This window comes from Phaenicophaeus curvirostris, chromosome 1 (genome assembly GCF_032191515.1).
Source record: "Phaenicophaeus curvirostris isolate KB17595 chromosome 1, BPBGC_Pcur_1.0, whole genome shotgun sequence".
NCBI classification, from domain to species: Eukaryota; Metazoa; Chordata; class Aves; order Cuculiformes; family Cuculidae; genus Phaenicophaeus; species Phaenicophaeus curvirostris.
In genome coordinates this window covers 15097132-15121079 of record NC_091392.1, presented here as the reverse complement: position 1 = coordinate 15121079, position 23948 = coordinate 15097132, and the positions used below count along the sequence as shown (strand labels likewise).

Below are 23948 nucleotides of genomic sequence, written 5' to 3'. Positions count from 1 at the left end.
TTTCCCTTACTCCAGCAATTTCCCTTGAACTCCTAACACTGCTTGCCAAAGTCAGACCAAGCATAATTAACTTTGTGGATTAAAATGAGTCTTCATAAGAGTTAGATAAAACTGGTATTTGTTGCTTTCTGGGAAGGTTTGACATTTTGCAGTCCGGTTTTCGTCCAACTTATGAGAAATTTAAAACTGCAGCAAAACAGAAATCAGAAGACATATGCTCTTTGGAATTGGACAGATCTTACTTGTTTATTCCCTCTAAATTCTTTCATAGCATAATATGACATAATTAAAATATTTTTCTTTAAATAGGAAGCAATAGCTGCTTCCAAACAGTGAAATATCCTATAAAACAATGCTTTTAATATTGAATTCTTATTAATAACACTATGCAAACATGGATTAAAAAAACCCAGTAGAGTCCTGCAGATGCTACGGTTTTCATTTTTAGTTCCTTTGTGTAAAACAAATGGAAACTCTGTTAAATCTAGACGTTTTATACTTGTAATTATGTAATTCCTTGTCCTAGAGCCTTATTCCCTTGTTACTGCTTGCTCTCAGAGAGGGAAGGAGCTGAGGTCCATCAGAGCTGTCCTAGCAGACCACTGGTGGCTGTACTGGCCATCAAGGTCAGGACCAAGGGCTGTCCATCTGATGCCTGATTCTGCCTTCCTGATGGTACCACTAACACGAGACTCTACCAGATTCCTCTACTTCAGTCAGTCCTAAGAAGCCATTTTATTTACAAATACGATCTGTGTAATGTCTCCTGAAATGCAATCAGCTAATCCTGCCTTTTTAATTACTTACAATGACTTTAATTGGATCATAAACCAGTAAAAAATATATAGTAATGTAATAGAGCTTTCATGGTGGAAGAACTCTTGCTGTAAGCTGTAGCCAGACCACCGTGATTTTAGACTGTCTCCATCTGCAATGGCTGTCACCTGCCTCCTAGCTCTGCCACAGTGTCCAGACTGCCACGGTTGCAGGAATCTGGTATGATGCAAGTACCAAAATGGTCATGTTCATTTAAGATGTTCAGTAGCTGGAATTTGTCAGTGTTTCATGCTCTCAAGCCTTGGAGTTTTTGTACTGAGAATGATTGACCACTGTTGACCCCAATAAGCCATCGTGTCTTGCTGATGCTTTTGGATAGTCAGAGCTTAAGGCCCTTCTGATGCTTTGTTAGCCACTTTCTCCTGTTCCAGCAATCCAGTAAGTACACCAGTCTTAAAAAACACAAAGCAAACCTCTCTTCCTTTTCTATCAGGCGTTGTGTAGGTTGAGTAGTTACCCAGCTTAGCTCCTTCTCTTGGGAGGTCAGGCAGATCTTTGTATTAAGATTGGCCAGTTACTGGTGGCTCTGGCTGCTTCATTGAAAGTTGATTTAGGGGAGCCAATGTCCCTAGAGCAACTATTATTGCTCTTTACTTTCTAGCCATCTCCAGCCACACAACTGAGACGCCTCACATGTGTCTTTTGTTATGTACCTCCGAATTTAGGCATTTTCCTGATTGGCTGTTTCTGATTTATCTTTTTTACAACTTCCCTTTTTTTTTTTCCCTTAGAATTTCCAATGCACAGAAAGTAATTTTAGGCTATGCCCAACATACCCTTGTGTTCACGTTCCAGTGCTTTTCCTCTATACTTTTTCTGAAAAAAGTCCCTTTTTACCCACTTAGTTTGCAAATAAAATGGCAAAGAAGGTCATCAAATCAATCGAGTGAGTTGAGAGTTTTATTTGAAAGAATATTCACAAGCACCTGTTGTTTTTCTCAGTTGGTAGAAGTTATGACTTCTTTCCTTGCATGGCGTGAAGAATCACTAGAAACCTAGAGGGGTCAGAGACAGGCTTGGCACTGCACTGGCGTTGCGGTTAGTGAGCTGCCTGCCAGATGTTGGTAACTCTCTGTTGAGGTTCTTGTATCAGAGAAGTAGGAACATAGCATTTGATAAATCCTTGACTTGATACTCCCAAGGTTATCCATGAAGAAATACATGGCAAACACTGTTGTGGTAAGGTGAGGGTGGACAGATCAATCAGCGGACACCCTGTATAAGTCAGTTTGGAATGACTGTGGGGGAAATATGGTGGAGGTATGTAAGATCATGGATCCTGTGGGAAAAGTAAAGAGGTGTAATGAGCAGCCCCTCTCTTCCATTATAAGCACTAGAAAGTGCGGAATGAAACCATCCAGTGGCAGGTTCACAACATAAAGTTGCTTCTCTATGCAATGTGCATTCCTGTTGTCGTGGAAAGTAGAGATTGCTAAAAGTTCCCATGGGTTCAAGAAGTGATTTTATGGTTAACGTAAAAGAAACCAGAATTGAGGATTATCAAATATAATAGTACCCTTGCTCACAGTATTGCTAAACCATGGATTGTTGCTCCATGGAGCTTCTGCTTTCTGGGTGTCCATGCTTTGGTCTCAGTAGCCTGTGTTCAAAGAGGAGCGTGGCAAACCTGAGGGCTTCATCAAGTCACGGAAGCTAATAGCCGAGACCACAGCTGGTCCAGCAGTTTGTCTTTTAGGATATGCTGATGATTGTTTTACTCAATTCTAGAGATGATATGCTGCTTTTTGAGCAGAGATCTCCTGATGAGGTAGATTGGACAGTAATAAGTTTTACATATTAGACATACAGATGTTATCTTGTTTTCAATCAAGACTCTGCTGCTGCTGCTTTTTTTCCAGTGTTTCAGTGATAAATGGTCATGAGTGTATCAATTCTGAAGACTGTGGGTAATCTTCACTTAATTTTCTTCTGAAAACTGGCAAGATACTCTTTCTGTATCTTGGAAAAATGTAATTCTTAATTGTGGTGCAGTGTAATAATTTCTTGACTTCAGGATTGAGTTCCTATAAGAAAGTTCAGCACATGCTATTGAGAAACAGTTTTTCCCCCAAATTTTTTGATTCTTTTTTTTTCCCCTGAAGAAAATAGTTTAATTTAAACAATGGTAATGTTAGTTTTAGAGAAGAATCTGCTTTTTTCCTGATTTTGAAATGATTCATCACTATCAGCAGTGAATTCCACAAACTGTGCTTCATGAGGCTTGAGGAATAGCTATTGTCAGACTAAATTTTATTTAGAATTAGAGGAACTGTAATAAAAATTATGAGAGCATCATATGAGTACATAATGAGTCTGTGTGTTTTATCATTTTACTTTTAGGTATTTAATTGCTAAACATTTTTTATCATTTGAGCAGCACTTTTTTTTTCTGTTCAACTTTTTTGTGTCAATTATTAGATTTAATTGTCTGACAGATGTAGGTAATAATAATTGGCTCATAGGCAATTATATAATTCTACAAAGAAAACATCAGCATTATTTATTTAATATCAATTATTTGCTAAATTAAATGTTATCACCCATCTGTTAACAATTTGTGCCTTTAACAACTGTAGATTTGCTTGAACTTATTGTTTGCTTCCTTGGGTATACAGTCTTTAAAAAAATCATGATATTTTTAGCATTTAGCCCATTATTTTGAACTCTGGTATGGAAGACATTAATTTTTAATTTTGTGCCTGTGGCATTAATAATGGTAGAACTCAAATCTATCAGTACCGTATTTCAGAAGACTTAGCTCTTCATTTTTACCTATTTCAAAATAATAGAAGAAAAAATATAACTGCTATTTACATCGATGTTTAATCATATTGAGAAGATACATTTTTATGAAATTGAATCCATGGTAATTCTCTACCTTCATATATGTATGTGCTTTCTAATTTTAACAATTAAATCAAGGTTTTCTTGAAAAAAAATCATGGTCAGTACACATGGAAGGGCCCACACTGGTAGTGATAAATCATGCTATTCTTTTACGTTGATGAAGAACTTACACAAGCAGTAGAAAAGCTGTGCTGCCCCAGCTGTCTAAAGGCAGACCTGAAATCATGTACTGGGGGGGGTTGTTTCATTTTGTTCCACCTCTGAGGAGGAGCTGTGCAGATGTGCTGAACAAATGCCCTGTCGCAGGTGAGCAGTGATTGAGGTTTGTGACCTGGCAGGTGTGGGGGCTGTGGTGAACTCTGCAGAGCAGCTTGTACGGGGTAGGCTGCAAGGAACGCTTCCTTGCATTCTTGTTACTGCAGGTATGTTAAGCGTTATGGTAAGTGCTGAAGGCGAGAGTTCTATTTCACCAATTTCTGTCTATCTGATGTTTTTAGCAAGTTGCAACAAGTGTTGTGCGTGGGGAGAGGAAATGTTTGAAGCTATTTTGAAGCTGTTTTCTTTTTTTTATTGTCACTATCCAAATTGTACAAATCAGAAGATATTAAAGCACCATCAGAGGTAACTGCTGTCAGTCGTTGTGTCGTGGTTAAATACTTCATATTTTTACTGAAAGGTTAAAAAATGGGCACCTGTGAAGTCTTAACTTCAAATGCAGGTGTTTGTAATCTGAACATTGTTATGTTCAGTTTGGCTTTGAAATAACATTCTTTTCTTGCCTGTCTTTTTTGCTCTGTTGCTAAGATTTATTATTGCTAGAAGAACTGGTGAGACTGCAGACTGTGCAGATTTCTGCCATAGGCTGATCTTTAAATTTGAAAAAGGCTTTCCTGTTGGAGATAAGATACATTGTGTGATGCTTTAAAATTTTGCAGTTATGTTTAAGTTGTCTGCAGAAGCACTTTGGATAACACAAGGTTCATTTTGTTCTCCCACAAAGTGTCTAAGGTACATAAAACCTGTGTGATTTATAGCCTATGCAACATCTGTTGAGTCTAAAGATGATAAAATCTGCAGCTAATTGCAGGAAGTTATTGATGGTATGCCAAGGAAGAGGTGGGAGGAATTAAATATGCATTTATTAAAGATAAAAATTGCATATATTCTAAAGTACTGAGGGAGTTAACATAGCTGATACTAAAGAAAATGCAGTTCTGTTTTTTGTAAAAATGTTTTCCTGAAGGTGTAAGTATGAAAGGGGTGAGTGGTGGGTGTTGAAAACAGGCAGGAGAGATCCATAAGGAGAGAGGAATATGAAAGAAATATTTACAGCTTATTATTATATATAGCAAAGAAAAGAAGTAGTATTCCCTCTTATCCAGGAGCCAAATTAATAACATGACTTTTAAAAAAAATTTGTTTTGTAGCACTGTAGCACTACTGATCTTAAAATATTTCCTGGCATTTACATGTATGTAGTAGAAGTGATCCATGATCTCTCGTGTACAAACTGACATTTTTGGATGCATGTTTTAGTGCAAAAATAATGATAAAACCTCAAAAAAATTTAAGATATATCTCACTGAAATGAAAAAATGAACTGCAGTTAGAAATTACCAGCTCAGTAAGGTCATTGTAGACTTGTACAGCTTAAGTCTATAACTGTCCATCAATGCCATTATCCAGATGTGAAACTATTCAAGAATTAGGTCATTAACCATTAACATAATGAATTAAAACGTGTATATGAGTCGGCATCTCTTGTGCCTTCTTTTGAGGGCACCAGTTCAGCAAAGAGTCAGCCATCTTTGCTATCTCTGCAACTGGTGGGATGTTAAAAGAAGGTATTTTTTACTTAGATTTTTGTAGAATCAGAGAATCACCAGGTTGGACGAGACCCACCGGATCATCGAGTCCAACCATTCCCACCAATCTCTAAACCATGCCCCTTAGCACCTCATCCACCCGCGCCTTAAACACCTCCAGGGAAGGCGAGTCAACCACCTCCCTGGGCAGATCCTTCCATTGCCTAATGACCCTTTCAGTGAAGAATTTTTTCCTTATGTCGAGCCTGAACCTCCCCTGGCAGAACTTGAGGCCATTCCCTCTTGTCCTGTCCCCTGTCACTTGGGAGAAGAGGCCAGCACCCTCCTCTCCACAACCTGCCTTCAGGTAGTTGTAGAGAGCAATGAGGTCTCCCCTCAGCCTCCTCTTCTCCAGGCTAAACAACCCCAGCTCTCTCAGCCGCTCCTCATAAGGCCTGTTCTCCAGCCCCTTCACCAGCTTTGTTGCTCTTCTCTGGACTCACTCCAGAGCCTCAACATCCTTCTTGTGGTGAGGGGCCCAGAATTGAACACAGGATTTGAGGAGCGGTCTCAGTAGTGCCGAGTACAGAGGCAGAATAACCTCCCTGGACCTGCTGGTCACGCCGTTTCTGATACAAGCCAAGATGCCATTGGCCTTCTTGGCCACCTGGGCACACTGCTGGCTCATGTTCAGTCGGTTGTCAACCAACACCCCCAGGTCCTTCTCCTCCAGGCAGCTTTCCAGCCAGGCTTCACCCAGTCTGTAGCACTGCATAGGGTTGTTGTGCCCCAAGTGCAGGACCCGGCATTTGGCCTTGTTAAACCTCATCCCATTGGTCTCAGCCCAGCGGTCCAGCCTGTTCAGATCCCTTTGCAGAGCCTCCCTACCCTCCAGCAGATCGACACTTCCACCCAGCTTAGTGTCGTCCGCAAACTTGCTAAGGGTGCACTCGATGCCTTCATCCAGGTCATTGATAAAGACATTGAACAAGGCTGGACCCAGCACTGAGCCCTGGGGAATGCCACTTGTCACTGGCCTCCAGCTGGAGTAAACTCCATTTCCCACCACTCTCTGGGCCCGGCCAGCCAACCAGTTTTCCACCCAGGAGAGTGTGCTCCTGTCCAGGCCAGAGACTGACAGTTTCTGAAGCAGAATGCTGTGAGAAACTGTATCAAAGGCTTTACTGAAGTCCAAGAAGACCACATCCACAGCCTTTCCCTCATCCAAGAGTCTAGTCACTTGATCACAGAAAGCGATCAGGTTAGTTTGGCAAGATGCATCATCCATTTTCATTGGAAATACATCATCCATTTTCCATAGTTTTCTTTCATCATTGGATGGTTATTGCACCATGACATGGTACTGTTGGAAACTGAATTGTTTTACCTTTACATAATGCTCTATATTGAGAAATTCTACTTAGTAATAGTAGTGAATAGTAATGTATTGATAATATTTAAAAGCTGCCAAAAATACAGGTATTTTCAGACCAAGGTGTAACTTTAGGTTTTCTTTTACATCCTTCCCCTCTTAACTATCTTGCTTGCTCTCATTAGTAATGATGCTAACTCAGGTAAATAAGAGAGAGACGAAGTCGTATACTTACATTTAAATGAGCCCTTGTCTTTGGGAAAGAGATGTTTTTCTTCAACCACTCCTGTAATACAGTTGGATGGGCATAATTCCTTTACATGGCTTTATGATACAGTTGCAATATATTTTCAATGCAATTATCTCTTGCAGATATGAGAGTACATTTCTTTTCATCCTGTTTCATTGTGTATACTGATGTGATGCTCCATTTTGAGGCGGATGGCTTATTGTTCATCTTTTGGGAAATATATTTTCCCTACAGTAAGAATCCTGATGAATGTCTGCTTGAAATTTATTAAAAACAAGCTTTATTTACCCCTTTGTTTTCCAGTTGTGGATGCTTTCCTGAAATTTAAGCAGAAATGCTGTTGGCATTGGTAATGAGCAAGCAGTGCAAAGCTACATTCTTATGGTCTTAGGTGAGGGTGGAGAGGAAACTGTCAAGGTGGAAAGCAAATGGTCACACTAAATTACTATAACAGATTAATAAGACCAAACTGTCTGATTTGTCTTGTATCCTTTCACAAGTTATATTTGCTCATATTTTTTCTGTATCTTTCTTTGAGCATACTGTCATTCTCATCTCTTCCATTTCCTAAGCTGATTTCTTCAGCAGTCCCCTAGTTGGGCTTCATCTCTCGCCCGTTCCATATTATACCTTCCTGTCCCTCTTTCTGTTTCCATCTTTTTCACATATGCTGTAAACATTACTTTGTGTCTGTGATGCTATGAAGTCTGTTCAAAACAGAAATAGGACAACTGCATTTTTACTGGCAATGTTCTTTTTATTTTTACTTAGCTCCATAAAAAGCCTGAGAGGAGCATTGACTTGTAGAGGTATTATTGCTTTGTTGCCGCAATAAATTTGGTTTTGAAAGTCCATGTACATCTGAAGAGCAGTTCCTCGTCTGTGCAGTGTCTAAATTAAACTTCAATGAATTTATTATGGAGGAGTGTTTTTTTCCTCTGTTTATTTTTAATCATAGAATAGAATAATAGAATGGTTTTGGCTGGAAGCGACCTTAAAGATCATCCAGTTCCAACCCCTCTGCCATTGGCAGGGACACCTCCCACTAGATCAGGTTGCTCAAGACCCCATCTAATCTGGCCTTGTACGCTTGCAGGGATGGGGCAGCCACAACTTCCCTGAGGAACCTCAGGTCTCAACTCAGCCATGCTGTCTTCTCCCTTCCCTGCCTTATTTCCTGCATCTGGGAACTGAGTGCTCTTACACTCTATGGAAAGCATCCTTAAATATTTGCCAGGTCTGTTCTGCTCCCTCGTTCCTGAGGATTGTTTCCCAGGGGGTCCTACTGAATAACTCCTTCAAGAGTTGGAATTTTGCTTTCCTAAAATTTAGGGTCTTGACTATACTCCTTGCCTATTCACATACACGTACAGTTCTCAGCCTCTCCTCATACTTGTATGCTTCAGTCCCCTGGCTTGGTGGTTCCCTGTTAGACTCTCTCTGGTTTATCTGTGTCATGGAGCCATGAAGTACAGAGGCCTTACAAATGCCAAAGAATAAGAATAATCGCTTCCCTCAACTTACTGGCTAAACGCTTGCTACACCCAGTCCAGGACACAGTAGATTTCCTCTGCTGCGAGGACAGACTGCTGGTTTATGTTCAACTTGCCCCCCACAGGGTCCTTTTTTCCAAAGTGAGCACCTGACCTGTTCAGGTGCACAAGGTTGTGCCAACCCACGTGAACAAGGCTGAATTTGCCTTTGTTAAATTTCACAATGTTTCCATCTGTCCATTTCTGAAGGTTGTTGAGGTTCTTCATCTGACTCTCAGCCCTGCCTTCCAGGGTACTGAGGACTTCCCCCAAAAACTCAAGGAGGGTTGATTTTGTCCCATCACCCAGGTTACTAACGATGATTTTAAATAGTATCATCCTCACGGCTGACCAGCCACCAGCTGGATATGGAGTCACTACCTACTCCCCTTGGAGCCTGGCATTCGAGGCAGTAGAGGAGGCAGTGGTTGAAATAGAAAGTATCAGGTTTAGTAGGTCGTGGTTAAGTAAGTTTGTCAGTCTGTATTCAAGGGTGAGGGGGAGGGCTGGGGGAGATCTAATGGTGCATGGGTGGGGAAACCTTAAAGGAGTTCAACAGCTCTTGCTTTAGGCCTAAGTGAATGTGGGAGTAGTGTGGTATAACTTGTGATTAGACCTAAGTAATGTTTGTCTTGGTGTGTTAAGCTATTTTCTGAATCATGGCATTTTCACAGGAATGTCTCCAAAATCTGGTGCTCATTGTTAAGTCAGTGATGAGGATAAAAATAGATATCAAAGTCATTTCCATCAATTCCAGATCCCGCCTGGCATCTGATTTCCAGCCCAGAGAGCAGTAGGAATTAACTCTTCTGTCAAGACAATTTAAATGCAGCTTTAATGTAATGTTAAAAATAGCTAGTCAGTCTTCCTCACTACTCCTCCAGTATTGTTACCAACTTTGGGTGTGTTTTTTGAGTTTTATGCATGCAGTCTGGAGACAAACAGCAAGTTTCTGCTGTAGATGGCATTGGTCACAGATAATTAATTATTAAAGCACTACTACCATAGTACTACCATACTGCTACAAACCATATTCTTTAATCATTTGGAGGAAGCAAAGGTGATTCCAAGTGCAGGATGACAACTCATTCCTTCTTATTCCAAGCTGCCTATACACCTAAAATTTCCCCTCTGTTTTAACATGCTAGAAGAAAATCAGTTCTTTCATACCAATGTGATTGCTAATTTTAGATGTTGGAATTCTCGGTTTTCTTCTGGACTAAAGATTGAATCAGGAAAGATAATGCCCCATCACTGGAAGTGTTCAAGGTCATGTTGGACAGGGCTTTATGCAACATGATCTTGTGAAAGACCTCCCTGCCCAAGAGGGTTGGACTAGATAGTTTTTAAAGACTGCTTCCAACTCAAACCATTCTGTGGTTCTATGGTAATACAATGTAGATGACAAGTCTGTTCTACAATACAGAAAATGATGTAAAAGAGGAGTTCAAATTTTGCTTTCTTTGAATCATATGCTTTCTACCAGTTTAGTTTCGGTACTGTTGACCTCATTTTTCTGAAACTACACCAGCCTTGGCATGTGATTGCTATGCAAAATGGAGAAATGTTCTATATTTTTTTATTTTTAATGTCCCCTTCACTAGGGACATAGAATCATAGAATCACCAGGTTGGAAAAGACCCGCCGGATCATCGAGTCCAACCATTCCTATCAAAAATCTATCAGAAACTATACCTGGTTGTCTAATACATTCTATTTCCATTTCTGGACTTAAGCAGAAAGAGCATGTCAATGTGCTGTCTGAAAAAGAAAACAGAAATACTGTGCCATGGGCCCCAATCAGTTTCTGGCTCCAGCAGGACGGTTTTGCCTCACTTAATGTTGCTCAAACAGCAAGCCCCAAAACTCATATGTATTATGCATACAAGTAGTTAATTTTTAAGACAGTAGAAGTTGGTTAAATAAAAATCAGTTTTCATAAGAACTTAATGACATTTTAGTGGCAGAGAGAGATTTTATTCTTGGTTATTTCACTGAGGAAGGGAGAAGTTTGCAGGAATCTTGTTCTGTAAGAAAATGAAGGCAAGACAGCAAGGGTTTTGTAAGTAACTGGCATTTTAGTAAAATAAAATTTTCTTCCCTTTTCTAATGGGTTCATAATGTATGCAGAAAATTTTCAAAATTAATTATTTTGTAAAGTGTATCTAAAATATGTGGCATATTGTATATGCCAGATAATATACACCAATGACATTCTTATTTTGAACACTTTAAAAGGCATAATGTATGCAATTTTTATAGGAATAAACATCTTTTACTGAAGAGCTCATGTTCTATAAGATGACTGTAAGAGATTGTTTCATAGTAATAGTAGTAGAATCCTTTTCGCTTGATTTAAAGGCTTATGATAAGCCTTGCTTCAGCTAGTACTTTGGTGCCTGATGCAGAGCATGGGGCGGTACTTTCAGCCTGGGTGGAGAATTCATCTGATTAAAACAGAACATGGAGAAGGGTTCTTTTTGGAGGCACAAGCTTCCAGTTTGAAGACTGACAAATGTGCCTGCTCTTGCCGTTCCCCACCTGTTCTATGCATCAACAGCATGAAAAATTTATGTGCCTCTGAGAAGCAGACTGTTGTTTTTTAGTTTACGATGTGCTTGTCTATTCCACTTAGAGGATGAATATGTACTATGAAATGTTAGGTTGCTTTCACCGAAGTGTGAGCGTTGGGTTTCTGCTGAGGTATTGGAATCTCAGGGTCTCTTCTAAGACTTGTTTTGGTTGTATATTACCTACATTGATAAAAATAACTCAAGTGACATATTCAGGCCCAGCAGCATCTTGGGTTGTTGGTTCAGATACAAGTGAGGGAAACAGGATCTCATCCTTTCCAGTAGCTAGTGCTGTAAGTAACATTTTCACTAGGACCATGGAAGTTTCCATGCTGGATGAGATTTGTGGCCCATTTGAATTAGTAAATTACTTCGAGGTACTTTAGAAGCACATGGAAAAAAGTTTGATTGCGTCCTCAGCAGTTCTAACACATCAATCCACTCATTTTGTTTGTTTTGTGCTTGTTTCTAGGCACTGCTCTAGGTCCAAAGACTGAATCCCTTTCAGAACAGAAATTGATTGTCATTACTGAATAATTGTCCCTCATAGGAAAGATTTTACATGCTTTTACTATATCTGTCTAATCCATTCTAACTTTGTGTAACAGAAATAAATATTTCAAATAACAGTTTAGATTCAGTTTTGTGAACATCTGCTACCAATGCACACATGAGCTTCCTCCGAGAGAAGTTGTGTCCTGCCTGTGTCCTCTCCCTATGCTCTTCTGTGTCTGCGTTGTGAGTCAGATGAGAGAATGTCTTTAGGTGAAAACTAACTCAACAGAAGAATCTCTGAGTGCTAAAACTTGGAGGCTGGAGTGGAGTGAAAGAGTAGAGAAGCAGGTTACAGGCATGAAGGTGGAAATCAGAGAACATTCTGTTCAGGGCAGCCTGCACTCAGATCAGCTTAAAGTAATAATGACATTGCAGTTCTACTCCATCTTGACATTCTTTATTTATAATATGCTATTTCTAATGGACAATTTCAACCAATTTTTTCTTATGGTTAAGTTACCTCTAGAGAAATTTTTGGTATGAATGCTGTGCTGTATTCACTGCAATATTTACGCTGTAGCAGTCTTCCACAGTATTTCTTAATAAGTCATGTTTTGGTAGCCTCTCATCTTCTGCATACTTAAATCCCAGCAGAACTCTTGGGTATCATTTGGATCTGTTGACTTTTTGGAATTTAAATTACTTTCTTCTAAAATGGTAATTTTTCTTCATTATGGAAGAACAGCAGCCTTAGGGTACAGATATCACCAACATTTTCTGCAACTGAGACTGCAGAAGCAAAATAAAACAAATGACCCATGCGAAAAAAGTAAGCCCCAAACCTTCTTCAAACAGGCAAACAAAAATCTATGGGTTTATGATTTTATTTAGAATATCAGGAATGGCTTAATTTCCTTTAATTTCCCCATCCCCCCAGTCTCCCATGAAACACTTCTGAATTTGTCATTGGATTCTTGCTACCTATGCATCTGGGGACATTGCTAATCTTTGGTGTTTGCTCCCAGGGAATCCATGTTAGCCCTTATAATTTCCTTCTTTCCTCCTTTTCATTAACATCACTGAGGTAGCTTCTCAGACCACAGAAGGATTTCTCCTATGGCTCAAGTAGCCTCTTAGGTGACACAGTTTAATCGCATTGGTCTATTACTAGCTGTCCTGATTTCCTCTTGGCAAGTGCACCTGGTTGTCTTCAGTAGTCGTCTGCTGATTCTCTAGTTTCTACCAAAAGCTCAAGATCAATTCAGTCTAAATAAAGACCATGGTACAGTTTTTGAGAAGCTCGTGGGATTCCTAGATTCATAGTTATCTTTTTTCCAAAATATATTTTAGTGCTTAACAGAAAGTTTGAATTTAAATTTTCTTCCTGTCTTTGTTATATATTATCACAGAGCAATATTTGAGGTCAAGAAATGAAATCAGAGAAAGGTTCTAAGTTGTGGAGTCACTTGGATTAATAAAACCTGACCATTTTGCTCAGAGTATTGTTTTTCTACCTAATGTACTATGGGCATATTGGATTTATCGCTGTCTATTAGATTCTTCTTACTTAACTATCTGGGCAATGTTGGTTTGAAAACTGCGTTTTTAAGCAGCTTCTCAGCTGGTAGATTAGAAGAGCTGATCAAATTTAGTAAATCGAGAACACTTAGAATTGTAATGACAAAAAACTTCTCTCTTTAAGAAATACAAAGTTCTAACCCTTTGTTAGGCTGAGGTAGATTATAAATGTCACTGAATCCTAGGGCTCAGTGTATTCTGCTTTAACATACAGAATTTTTGTACAAGAAGAGGATTCAGCAGTGTTGTGGTTTGACTCCACCTGGCAACTAAGCTCCACACAGCTCTTCACTCACTCCCCTCCAGTGGGAGAAGGGAGACAATTGGAAGAGTAAAACGGAGAAAACTCATGGATTGAGATATGGGTAAAGCAAAGCTGCATCATGTGTAACAGTTGCTTGGGAAGACAAACGCCATCACTGTGAATGTCCTCCTCTTCCTTCTTCTTCCTTCAGATTTATATGTTGAGCAGGACGTCATGTGGTGTGGTCACATATCTGCTGTCCCAGCTGTGTCCCCACCTAACTTCTTGTGCACCCCCAGCCCACTCATTGGTGGATGATGCGAGAAGCATAAAAGGCCTTGACTCTGTATAAGAGCTGCTCAACAATGACAGAAAGCCCTCCTGTGTTATTAACACTTTTCAGCCCAAATCTGAAACATAGCCCCACACTAGCTACCTTGGAGAAAATTTACCTCAGCCCAAACCAGCAGAAGCAGGCAGTCTGTATTTTAAGTCCCTAAAAAGTAATTCCATCTGTGCTTTCCAAGCTTAAAAAGGTGTGATGGTTAGGAGGGAAGTAATACCAACACCCTGTAGGAGAGTTAAGGATTAGCCTTTATTTTTGTGAACCTGTACAAAGAGGTAGAATTATCAGAGGGATGTGAAGAGCTCCCTCCTCTAATTTCTTCCTTGGGTCCACTGAGCAGAAATGACTGGAGCAGCAGGCTGCGTGCCCTGCTGGTGTTAGGTAAATGTCTGATGTGATTGCATCCATCTCTGGCGTGTGGTGTTAGATTGTAATTAGTTTAAAGCACAAGTCTTCTCAAACTTAACAAAATGTGCTTTTAAAATCTGTTAAGGTAGAGGTGACAGTTGTATATACTAACCAAATCTGTTGTGGTTAATACAGTATTAGTTTTACTGTAGTGCTTTAGGATTAAAGCAGAGGGAAAGCTGACAAGTTTGAAACTGGGCCCCAGTCCCCAGTGTCTGTACTACCTGGGCGTTAAGCCACTCTGCTTAATTCCTGAGAAGAAGGCGCAAGTACCTTATGGCCCATGTCACCCTCACCTCTGATCATGACCGTGGTGTCATCAACGAACTGTGCATGGCAAAAAACGGAATAATGATTGCATAAGTGCCTGGAGCAAAGTCCTACATTTGCTGGTTGCTGCATTAATAACTGGTAGTGTCTTTGTTGTATGTCACATGACATCGTTTCTCTAGTAACTAAAATTGGCTGGTTGGAATGTGTGAATTCCTCTGCAATATTTTACATAGATTGGATCGTAAATGCACTGTGGTTCTGGCTGTGATCTGGCCGTCCTTGTGTCAGCTGCCCTTTTGCTCAGTTTTGTTGTGCTCTCTGGAATGGCAGCATCATTCCTGTGAATACGCAAGTATAGATACTTCTAATACTGTCGTCTGCTGAGATGTTAAAATCAATGTAAAGGCGCCTGTCCTGCCTGTGTTACAGCTTATGCTCTTAGATAGGAAAGGCAGGAAAGCACTTGCAGGTGTTCCTGCCATAACCCTGCTGTCCCTAGGAAAACTGCCTTTCTTTTGAAAACGGTATAATGTAATTGTTAGGGCTTCTCCACTGGGTAGAATAGCAGCTGAGAGCATCCAGAGCAAGATGTCTAACTGTTGAACCCACAGAAAGGCCCTCTGTTTTGAAGTCGTGCTGAAATGCATTGTCCTAAAGCATTTTGTTAGGATTGCAGGAAATTTGGACTGAAACTGCAGATTTTGGCAGTTTAGCAAGAGGTGGCTGCCAGTCTGAGGCACAGATGGAGGTATTTGGAGAAGCCAAAGCAGCACAGTCTTTCTGTTCCTTTCTTAAAACCATCAGAAGGATTAGATTTTTAGCACTTGAAATGGCTCAATTTAGATTTTTGAGAAAAATACAGCAGGGAGAAATAGTCTCTTTTTTTGGTTCTCTTCCACAGATTTTTCTATAGGTTAGAAGATCAGAACTGTATTTTTTAATTCAATGTTGTTTTAGCAGCCTGGAGTTGCAGAATACAATTTTATGACATAAGTGAACTCCACAGCAGATCTTATATTTGTGGACTGTGTACGGTGATATTTGCACCTTTTTTTAGACTCAGGTTGCCAAGAAACTACTTCAGAATTTACCATGGCAGGAGACCTAATTTGTGGGTAGTTCTTTGCACTTTTTTTTTTCCCGTGCAGCTGAGAGGAGAGGGTCAGAAAACTTGTCTTCACATTCAAGACGCTTGCTCGCTGAAGTTACTAATTGAATTAGTAGGAGTTTAATATTCATTTTAATAGGTTCATTTGCAAGGCCACCTGTCGATATGCAGCTTAGTTACATCAAAAAGAAGCAGTGAAAAGTGATGGTCTGGGTAGCTGCTGTAGCATCTAGCAAAAGCATCTTTGTAAGCCTGCCTGCATCCAGGGCTTCAGTAGCAGCCTGTGCGGCATGAAGTGTGCTGGTCTGCTGCTCGGCTGTCCTTTGACAGCTCTGATCCATTTCTAAACAAATGCATATGGATAAAAGCATTTATAGGACTATTCTTAGTAGACAAAAACCAATTTGACATACTGTACTGTTAGAGAGTTGATTTCCTTTATGCCTTATTACGCAGTACTCTTCTAACCTTTTTGTTTCAGTTTCTTATGAGATGTTTTTCGTATGCAGGTACGGGGATGTTCTCTGCATAGCTGTGAAGTGACTCACTTGTAATTTTGTGTTGTGAACATGTGGTTGCTAAAATAAATCTGAGGCTTAGATTAGTTTATTGTGAATAAACAATAATTGCATACTAAAGTGAAAGGTTATTTGGCAAAGATTTAAAAGTTCAGTTAGCTTAGTTGGAGTTTAAATCTGTGCCTTAAACTGACTGGGAGGGCGTAAAAGGAAGATCACTTTATTAGTAAGTCATACTAGGCGGGTTGTAAATAGAAATGGAGGAAACATTCTTTGATGAAGGAAGTATCTGGCACTGGATTATTTTGTTAGTTTTATGGGTTCTTTCGAAAGAACCAGTGGAAGACCTGCTCGATTGAGCAAAATGCTGAAAACAGTGTAAATGAGAGTAGTCCTGTATTACGTCAGAGATACTGTGAACTTATGTCAGAGGTACTGTGAACGTCTAGGTTACCTTGACATGAGGAACTGAGGTGATTCAAATCTAGAAAGACAAAAAAGGAGGAAAACCTCCATTGTTTAACTCTGAAGGTTTTGAAGGTTCACTGGATACCTTCCTAGACTGTTTTTACATTTCTCTACAGATGTTCTAAGGCCTGTTCCTTAAGGCGTGGCCCAAACATATTCAGAAGATTTATAAATTTAATCATCCAGTTCCAACGTAATTTATGTTGTAATTCAGAATTTTAAGTGGAGAGGTGTGTCTGTTCTTGGAGAAACCTAAACCAGTAGATGTTCTTAGGTCATGCTTTCCATATTGCATAGTTTGATTTGCAAATGAGCCATAGCTGTGCCTGTAATTGCAGAGTATGTGAATGATCTGAGTTCTAGCCCAATGTCAGCTGTAGGTCTTCAGTAGCCTGAAGGAAGCTGAATATACAGTTCCTGCATCCTAAGTTAGTTTCGCTAACAAATCAAAGACTTCTGGGAAGAGGTATCCTCCAGCCCTTCTTTCAAAGACACATCACTAGTTAGGTTAGGTCAGGAGTGCAAGGTCAGGCAAAAGCCAACAAGCAGGTAATGTAGAGGTCAGGGAGCCCTTGGAATGTGAAAACCTTTTTTTTATCCTCTGGGTTGTGATTTAGATCTAAAACTGTCCAGTGAGAAAAGCCTTAACAGTCCAAAGAGCAGGCATTATAATATTGCCCCCTTTAAAAGAAGGTGAATGTGTCTGGAAGAAAGGGTGTTACAGATTCAAACCTCTTTTGATAATGGAAGATAAGTGTTGGGTTTTCTACTTGCTGGAATGCTCTATTTACTAAGTGGCTGTTGGTGAAAGACAAGTGATTTGGCAAAATGCACATAGCCAGTCACAAAGTTGAGACTGAATATATTTTCTTGCTGCGATTGCCAGTCTACGTCACTAGTCTGTAGATGTCCAACTGATGGTGGTTTCCACAATAATAAATTTTGTAATGTTTCTGTGATTAAAAATGGAAAAATCTTGTTTTCTTTTCCTGCCGTTTTTCTGCGTTTGATCCCAAGTGTTTAGAAGTACAATTTAAATATATGACATGTAATTTAAATCTGTTAACGTGTCTAGAATTTCAGATCTTAGAGCAAATTATGCTTATTCAAACATCTGGTTAGAAAAGTTTAATTATCTGGTTAGTCCTTTGGGACAAGGAAATGACTTCTTGCCCCTTTCTGCCCTGTGACTGAGATTCTGGAGAACCTAGAACTGATGCTGTGCACCTCTTTGGCAGTGTCTGGGTTTAGAGAAGGATGATAATGTAAATTTGGTGTATTCAATATCCCAATTTTCTTGACTAATAATTCATTTTTGGGTTTTTTTTTCTGGTATAATACATACTTTGAACTTACTCTTTTGTCAAGTGTTGTGTGCAAAAACATGTCTTGGAATTAACTGTAGCTTCTAATTGTTCTAACATGTTTAAAATGTTCCGTTATCCTATGTCATGCTTATCAATGTTTTGTTGCTTTTATAGATTACCTTTCTCAAGGGGTAGATCTCTCTGGAATAGAAGTAATTGAAAACGATCTGCTTTTTATTGCAAGAGCTCGACTTGAGGTGGAAAATCAAGCTAAAAGGTTGCTTGAGCAAGGTGTGGAGACTCAGGTAAAATACACTTTCTTTTTTTACTTCCTTTCAAAAGTGAAGTGTAAAAGTACTCTGAACTGGATTTCCTTTGTTTCATGTAGCTTTGTGTAATAGAGGTTAAATGTGAAAAAAGTCTTACGTAAGAAATTCTGACACATGAGAATAGCTGAAGAAATGGACAAAACTGGCATTTTACAACATTTGCAAGAATGAAAATTTGCAGGATCTGACCCTGAAATTTGGGAGTAAGTAGGTGCTAATATGAAGAGTTTGACTCTAAACATTGATTAAAGCTTGATGGCTGATAGAAATTAAAACTGTAAGAAGATTTCTGCATTTTAGCTGTGCAGTAGTATATTGCAATGATTTGAAAGATTTGCCATTAAAATTTTAAACAGCATTTTAAACTTTGAGGTACATATTCGCTGTAGGGAAGATAAAAGTGAATATACATAATTACATTTATATATGCTAAATCTATTTATCTACATTTTTATTAACCTGGCTATGTCTTCTATTTAACTATTTGTAGTATCATTAATACTGTCTTCTTGCCTTTTTAAAAATTCATGTTCTTTCATCTATACTGTTTAGTATTCTTTTTTTAAAAAAGCAATATTTTAAATCTCCATTACTAATACAAGAGGCAAAATGTAGTACAAGTCCCAGTTAAATTTGGGTTTTAAACTAGAGAACATTGAGGATTAGAACAGGACACTTTTGTGCTGTTTGTTACCAACAGTTAAACCTACCTGTAAGTCAATATGGCATTCATTTATACAGTTGAAAGTTGGCATGAAAATAGAATTTACACAGAATAGAAAATCTCTTACTTGGGTTGGTTAGGTAATTGAGGATTAAAATTATCAGTATGTCTCAAATTTCTACTAGACCTCTCGTTTCGTGTAAATTTCTGCAACAAGAAGTCATGTTTATAATAAATACGTTTGGTTGTTTACTGATGGCAAAATGGTAGGAAAAAGCATTTCATTTTTCAGTTGATTACTGTTCAAATCTTTAAACTCCTGGCTGTTGAGCATGTTGCCAAGCTGTGATTGGCTTGTTCAAGCTATGAAGCATATGCAATGTTAAATAAAAACTGAATGAAGATATGGCCTGAGAAAAAGCAGGTGGACATTAATTTTAAATAGTAAAATCTTCATGAGCATGTACTCCTTCTAGTTTTTAATGTTATGTTGACCTTCTCTGATAATTTTCTCTTCATATTAAGTGCTAAAACAGAACTGACAAAGAAACCCTGGGGAAATCAATCCCGCTACACTTGAAAAATAGATAGATTTATTAGGTGTTCCAGGCTGTATCCAGGTAATCAGGAGATTATTAAAGTATATGGCTGTTGTGCTCTAGCCAGGGGCCTGTTTCCAGCAAATGGAAGATTGTTTGGAAGAACATTAGTAGTGCTTAGTCATATGAGAAGTGGGGCTGTTTTCATGAAGAGGTGTTGGGGTATGCTTCACAGTTTTGTTGTTGGATATGATTTGGGGATGTTTCTGTTGGGAAAATAATGTCTTTAGAAGACATGCATGCAGGCCTTGCCCCAAAAATCCAGAATTTGAGCTACAACTAGCAGATAGTATGTCTTTGATTCTTGTCACTGTAGCTGTGCATTTCGTTGACAAGTTGATTTACATTTATACTACAAACCCCTGAGATTTCCCATAAGAGAACATGGGTTCTTCATCTTTTCTTCTGTGTTTTGTATGACAGATTCCTCAGGGCTGTCTTCCTGCTAGTATCTGTTCTGGTAGTCAATTCTATACCTTTGAGAATAGTGCACCTGTATTAATTTGTCCATGTCGTTCTTCAGTTATTTGATATTCATATTTGCAATTGCAATTTTAGTTTTCACCTTTGTTTTGGTCTGTTGTGTAAATAATACAGGAGATCAGTTGCCTACATTACAGCGAGCTGTATTTCTGTATTTGCTCTAGCACTTTTCAGCAATGCCTTAAGAAGAAAATTAGTCTTACATCTCCATTTGAGAGTATTTCAGTGTCTACCTGGAAGAAAAGCAGGAAGTGGAGATACTTAAAAAAGTAAAATTATAAGTATCTCCTTTTAAGCAGAATTTGATAGAATTTGGTGAATGTCTGCTCTGGAATTCTGCTTTTTTTTCAGAGATGCTGCTAGAAGTTACTCTGACAAACAAAGCAGACATAAAATGTTTAAACTGTCTCTTTCAGCATTTTGATAGCCTCCTTTGTTTAGATAATAAACTGTTTTTGTTATTCTGATTATTTATTTAATGATGTATAAGTCACATGCTAATGAGGTTTTCCCAAATAATCACCAGCACGTGGAAGTAGATACCTGTGAGACATTATCTTTTTCCCTGCATTGTAATTCGTGTTTTTATTGCATGTCCATCACTGTAGCACTTGTATGTTTCTCTGAAGAAATGACGTCTCTCCTTCCTGCTTCCTTTGCAATTGTGGCATTAGCCATTGACTGCTTCAGAAGTGGTGGCTTCCACTCATGTTCATGGTGGTGTCTTTAAAGCTGCTGTCTGGATATAAACTAGAAGTGTCTGTCAATGCGTCTAAAACAGACTTTCATAGAACTGCCAACCATGCTTGCCTTCCTAATCCTTTTAGAAAGAGTGAGCCCTCTTTGCTATTGTTGACAGAGGCATTATAGTACAAATAATAGCAAACCCTGTCAAGCAGGGGTACCAGTGGCTATGAGAAGGTTTTTCATTGTCCCGTAAGCTTTGTTACACACTCCTAGTGTACATAGCACGGATTGGTGCTCTTTCATGACCCGTAGAACGGTAACAAGGAAATGTATTCATATCCCATACTTACTGTTTAGTCCTTAACTCCCTGGTAGCTTTCCTTCATGCTGTAAGCAAGTTAATGGCAGATTGTATAGAAATCAGGGTAGGCTGCTTTAACAGAGATACTTTATTAACAGATACTTTATTTTACAGAACAACTTTATCAAAGTCACCATTCTAAGAGAAGCGACAGCAATGTTTTCTGCTTTAAAAAGATAAAAAGAGGTATATCTCCATCTTGCAATTGCCTGAAGCATCCCCAGCATTTCTTTTGCTCATAGGATAAACCTTAGGCAGAAGAATCCGGATTTGCTCTTGACAGCACTTCATCCCTTTTATTCAACAACAGCATATTGTGTAAAGCAGGTCTGAATAATAAGATATTACTCAGAACAAGAAAGATTTATTAAGATTAGCATTGCTCAATTCCAAGTAGAATGCTTTTGCCAGACAGTGTTGTGGATGCTATACTGATGAAAAAGAAAACTGTCTGCAACTTAGGTCACGCTTTAGACTCTTTCTGCTACATATTGTTATGGTTAGCATGGGGATTTCTTCTTAGAGCCAGGGATGCCCAAACTTAGTTCCATCGGCTAATGACAGGGTTGGTAGCATTAGAAGGTGGGTCATGTGCGTGTGGAAAGGACATGCATTTCCATTTCCTCCATCTTTACTCCCCTAAAGAGCTATCCCTAATTCTGAGCTAAGTTCACTGCTTTAACAAGAGTTAGGAGTCTCCTCCGTGTAAGAAGGATGGATTTTTCCTGTATGCTTGCTTTTGACTTTACTGATGCAGACTGTACTATTTAGGACGTAGATGGTGAGGACTATGGTATCATTAGAGATAATATCCCTTTAGGTCGAACAAGTCATGGTGCGGGGAATTTAGATTTCTTTGCGTTTGCTCCTTAAACACAGTTTGTCCTTCTGTGTGTTACAGACACATTCTGTATCTTTCGCCATCAACAGTAAAAATTTTCCTTTTTTATCTCCTGGAGTGATCTATAGGAGTCTACTTATATTTTTTTAAGGAAGGTTTTGGTTAAATTATGTGACGTTTGTTGCCCAGTTTCCCTTATTTAAAGTGTGGGCCAAATTATTTTACTGCCTAGCATGGATCTGGAGAGAGTTAAATTCATTGGTAATTCCCTGAAATTGTGCTGGTGGTCATGTAGTAAAGTTTCCTGATCATGTTAGAGAAAGCAAAAAATAAGTGTAAGCTTAATAACTATCCTTTGTCCAAATGAATGTTAAATTGTTTGGGGGGGGGGGGGTTATACATAGCTGGGTTTGGGTTTTAGTTTGTTTTTTTTTTTCCAAATGAAGACCTTTACTAATTATAACCTTGCAGAATAATGAAGAGGGGGAAAAATCCCAGCAGAAATAAATTCTAAACTCTACTTCTGCAAGGTGTTCAAATGCCCGATTTGTATGCACAGGATGAATATGTAAACAGTACAATCTGAACAAAAATGTCTCAATTAATTTTGTAATGTCTTTATACTATTGTCGCTTTGAGCGTATTCGGGGGCAGTTTGAATTTTCATATTGTAACTGAGTAGAATTTGTTTTATGAATTGTTTTGTGTTGCATTCTTGTTCATACTGAACCTTTCCTCTGAGTTGTTGTCTCTGGAACAAGTACAACATTTTTTTTCCACTTTAACATATTATTAACTAGATGTCTATGCGTAATTGTTCTTGACTAACACTTCTTAACACCCAAGAGAAGTGATGGAAGGATGAAGTATATATGCAGCATAATTAACCAGTTGTCTGGAGGTGACTGTCAAGAAGTTGCTCAGTTTATCTCAGTTCAGGGTTCCTTAAGCTAGGTGCTTATGTAGTACATGCAGTGTTATGGCAAAATTCATAAAATTACCCTGATATCATTCATAGACCAGCGTTTAATCTTGTGTCAGAGATCTCAAACGAAAGATTGTTGTCATCTCGAAGGAATTGGAGAGGAAAATATGCGCATAATTGACCATTTTTCTGGACATGATCATCAAGAGTTTGCATAATTTATTTCATTTCAAGGTCCTCTGAGCTGAGTGCTTATGCAGTACAACTTGCAGCATTATGGCAAGATTGATGAAATTGATCTTAAATCCTTCAAAGGGCAGTCAAGGATCTTAAACAATACATGCTTGTTATTATGCTGTGGCAGCATTTTCCAGTCATGCAAATGCACTTGAAAGTCTTTGAGATATTCAAATATTAAGAATGGCTGCTTTGGGCTCCATTTTTCACTTTTTTTGGTGAAACTTGCAAAAAGATGATAGTGTTGCATTCTTGAATTACTTTTATTTATTACTGCCAAAGGTGTGGGTGGCTCTTGTAGCACTTCTGTCTGGGCAAGGTCTTGTGGTCTTCAGTTTCTTATTTTCAATCCTGCAGACTTTAGTGAGAGTGTATGTTTCATTGAAGCATCTTTTTTTTCTAGATTAGTTTATGATATATTAACACTTTGCTTTAAATCAAAGTATACTTGCTAGTCTTTGCTACTTCAAATCATAAGGTTTGAATGCTTTATACTAAATTGGGCTGTGCAAGTGTGTGAATGTGCTTTCTAAAGCTGTCAGCTCTGTGGAAGAGTGCTTGACTGTCAAAAAAAGACTAATGCCATAGGTGAACGTCACTTTGTGTGCCCCACAGTTGTGTAGTGGGCCTCTTTCTGATTATCTCTAGTTCGTTTAGCTTAGGATGTGTAACATTGCCCACAGTGATGTACAGCACCAGTCAAAAGTAAAATTTTAACTTCCAGATGGTTGTGCCTGCTCTTTGCTGCTTTTACGTATTAGAGATCCTATTGTGTCATATCAGGCCTTATGAGGAGCGGCCTTATGAGGAGCGGCCTTATGAGGAGCGGCTGAGAGAGCTGGGGTTGTTTAGCCTGGAGAA

The 23948-nt window shown here is 38.9% G+C and overlaps 1 protein-coding gene across 2 annotated transcripts in view; it reads left to right on the top strand.

Annotated features, from left to right (window-relative positions):
* Positions 1-23948, top strand: part of COG5 (component of oligomeric golgi complex 5) — a 188329-nt gene that overhangs the window by 60540 nt on the left and 103841 nt on the right. For both annotated transcript variants that reach the window (XM_069883401.1, XM_069883410.1), the window contains exon 7: positions 18136-18266. In XM_069883401.1, coding sequence (XP_069739502.1) covers positions 18136-18266 — 131 coding nt within the window. The remainder of the gene's footprint in view (positions 1-18135; positions 18267-23948) is intronic.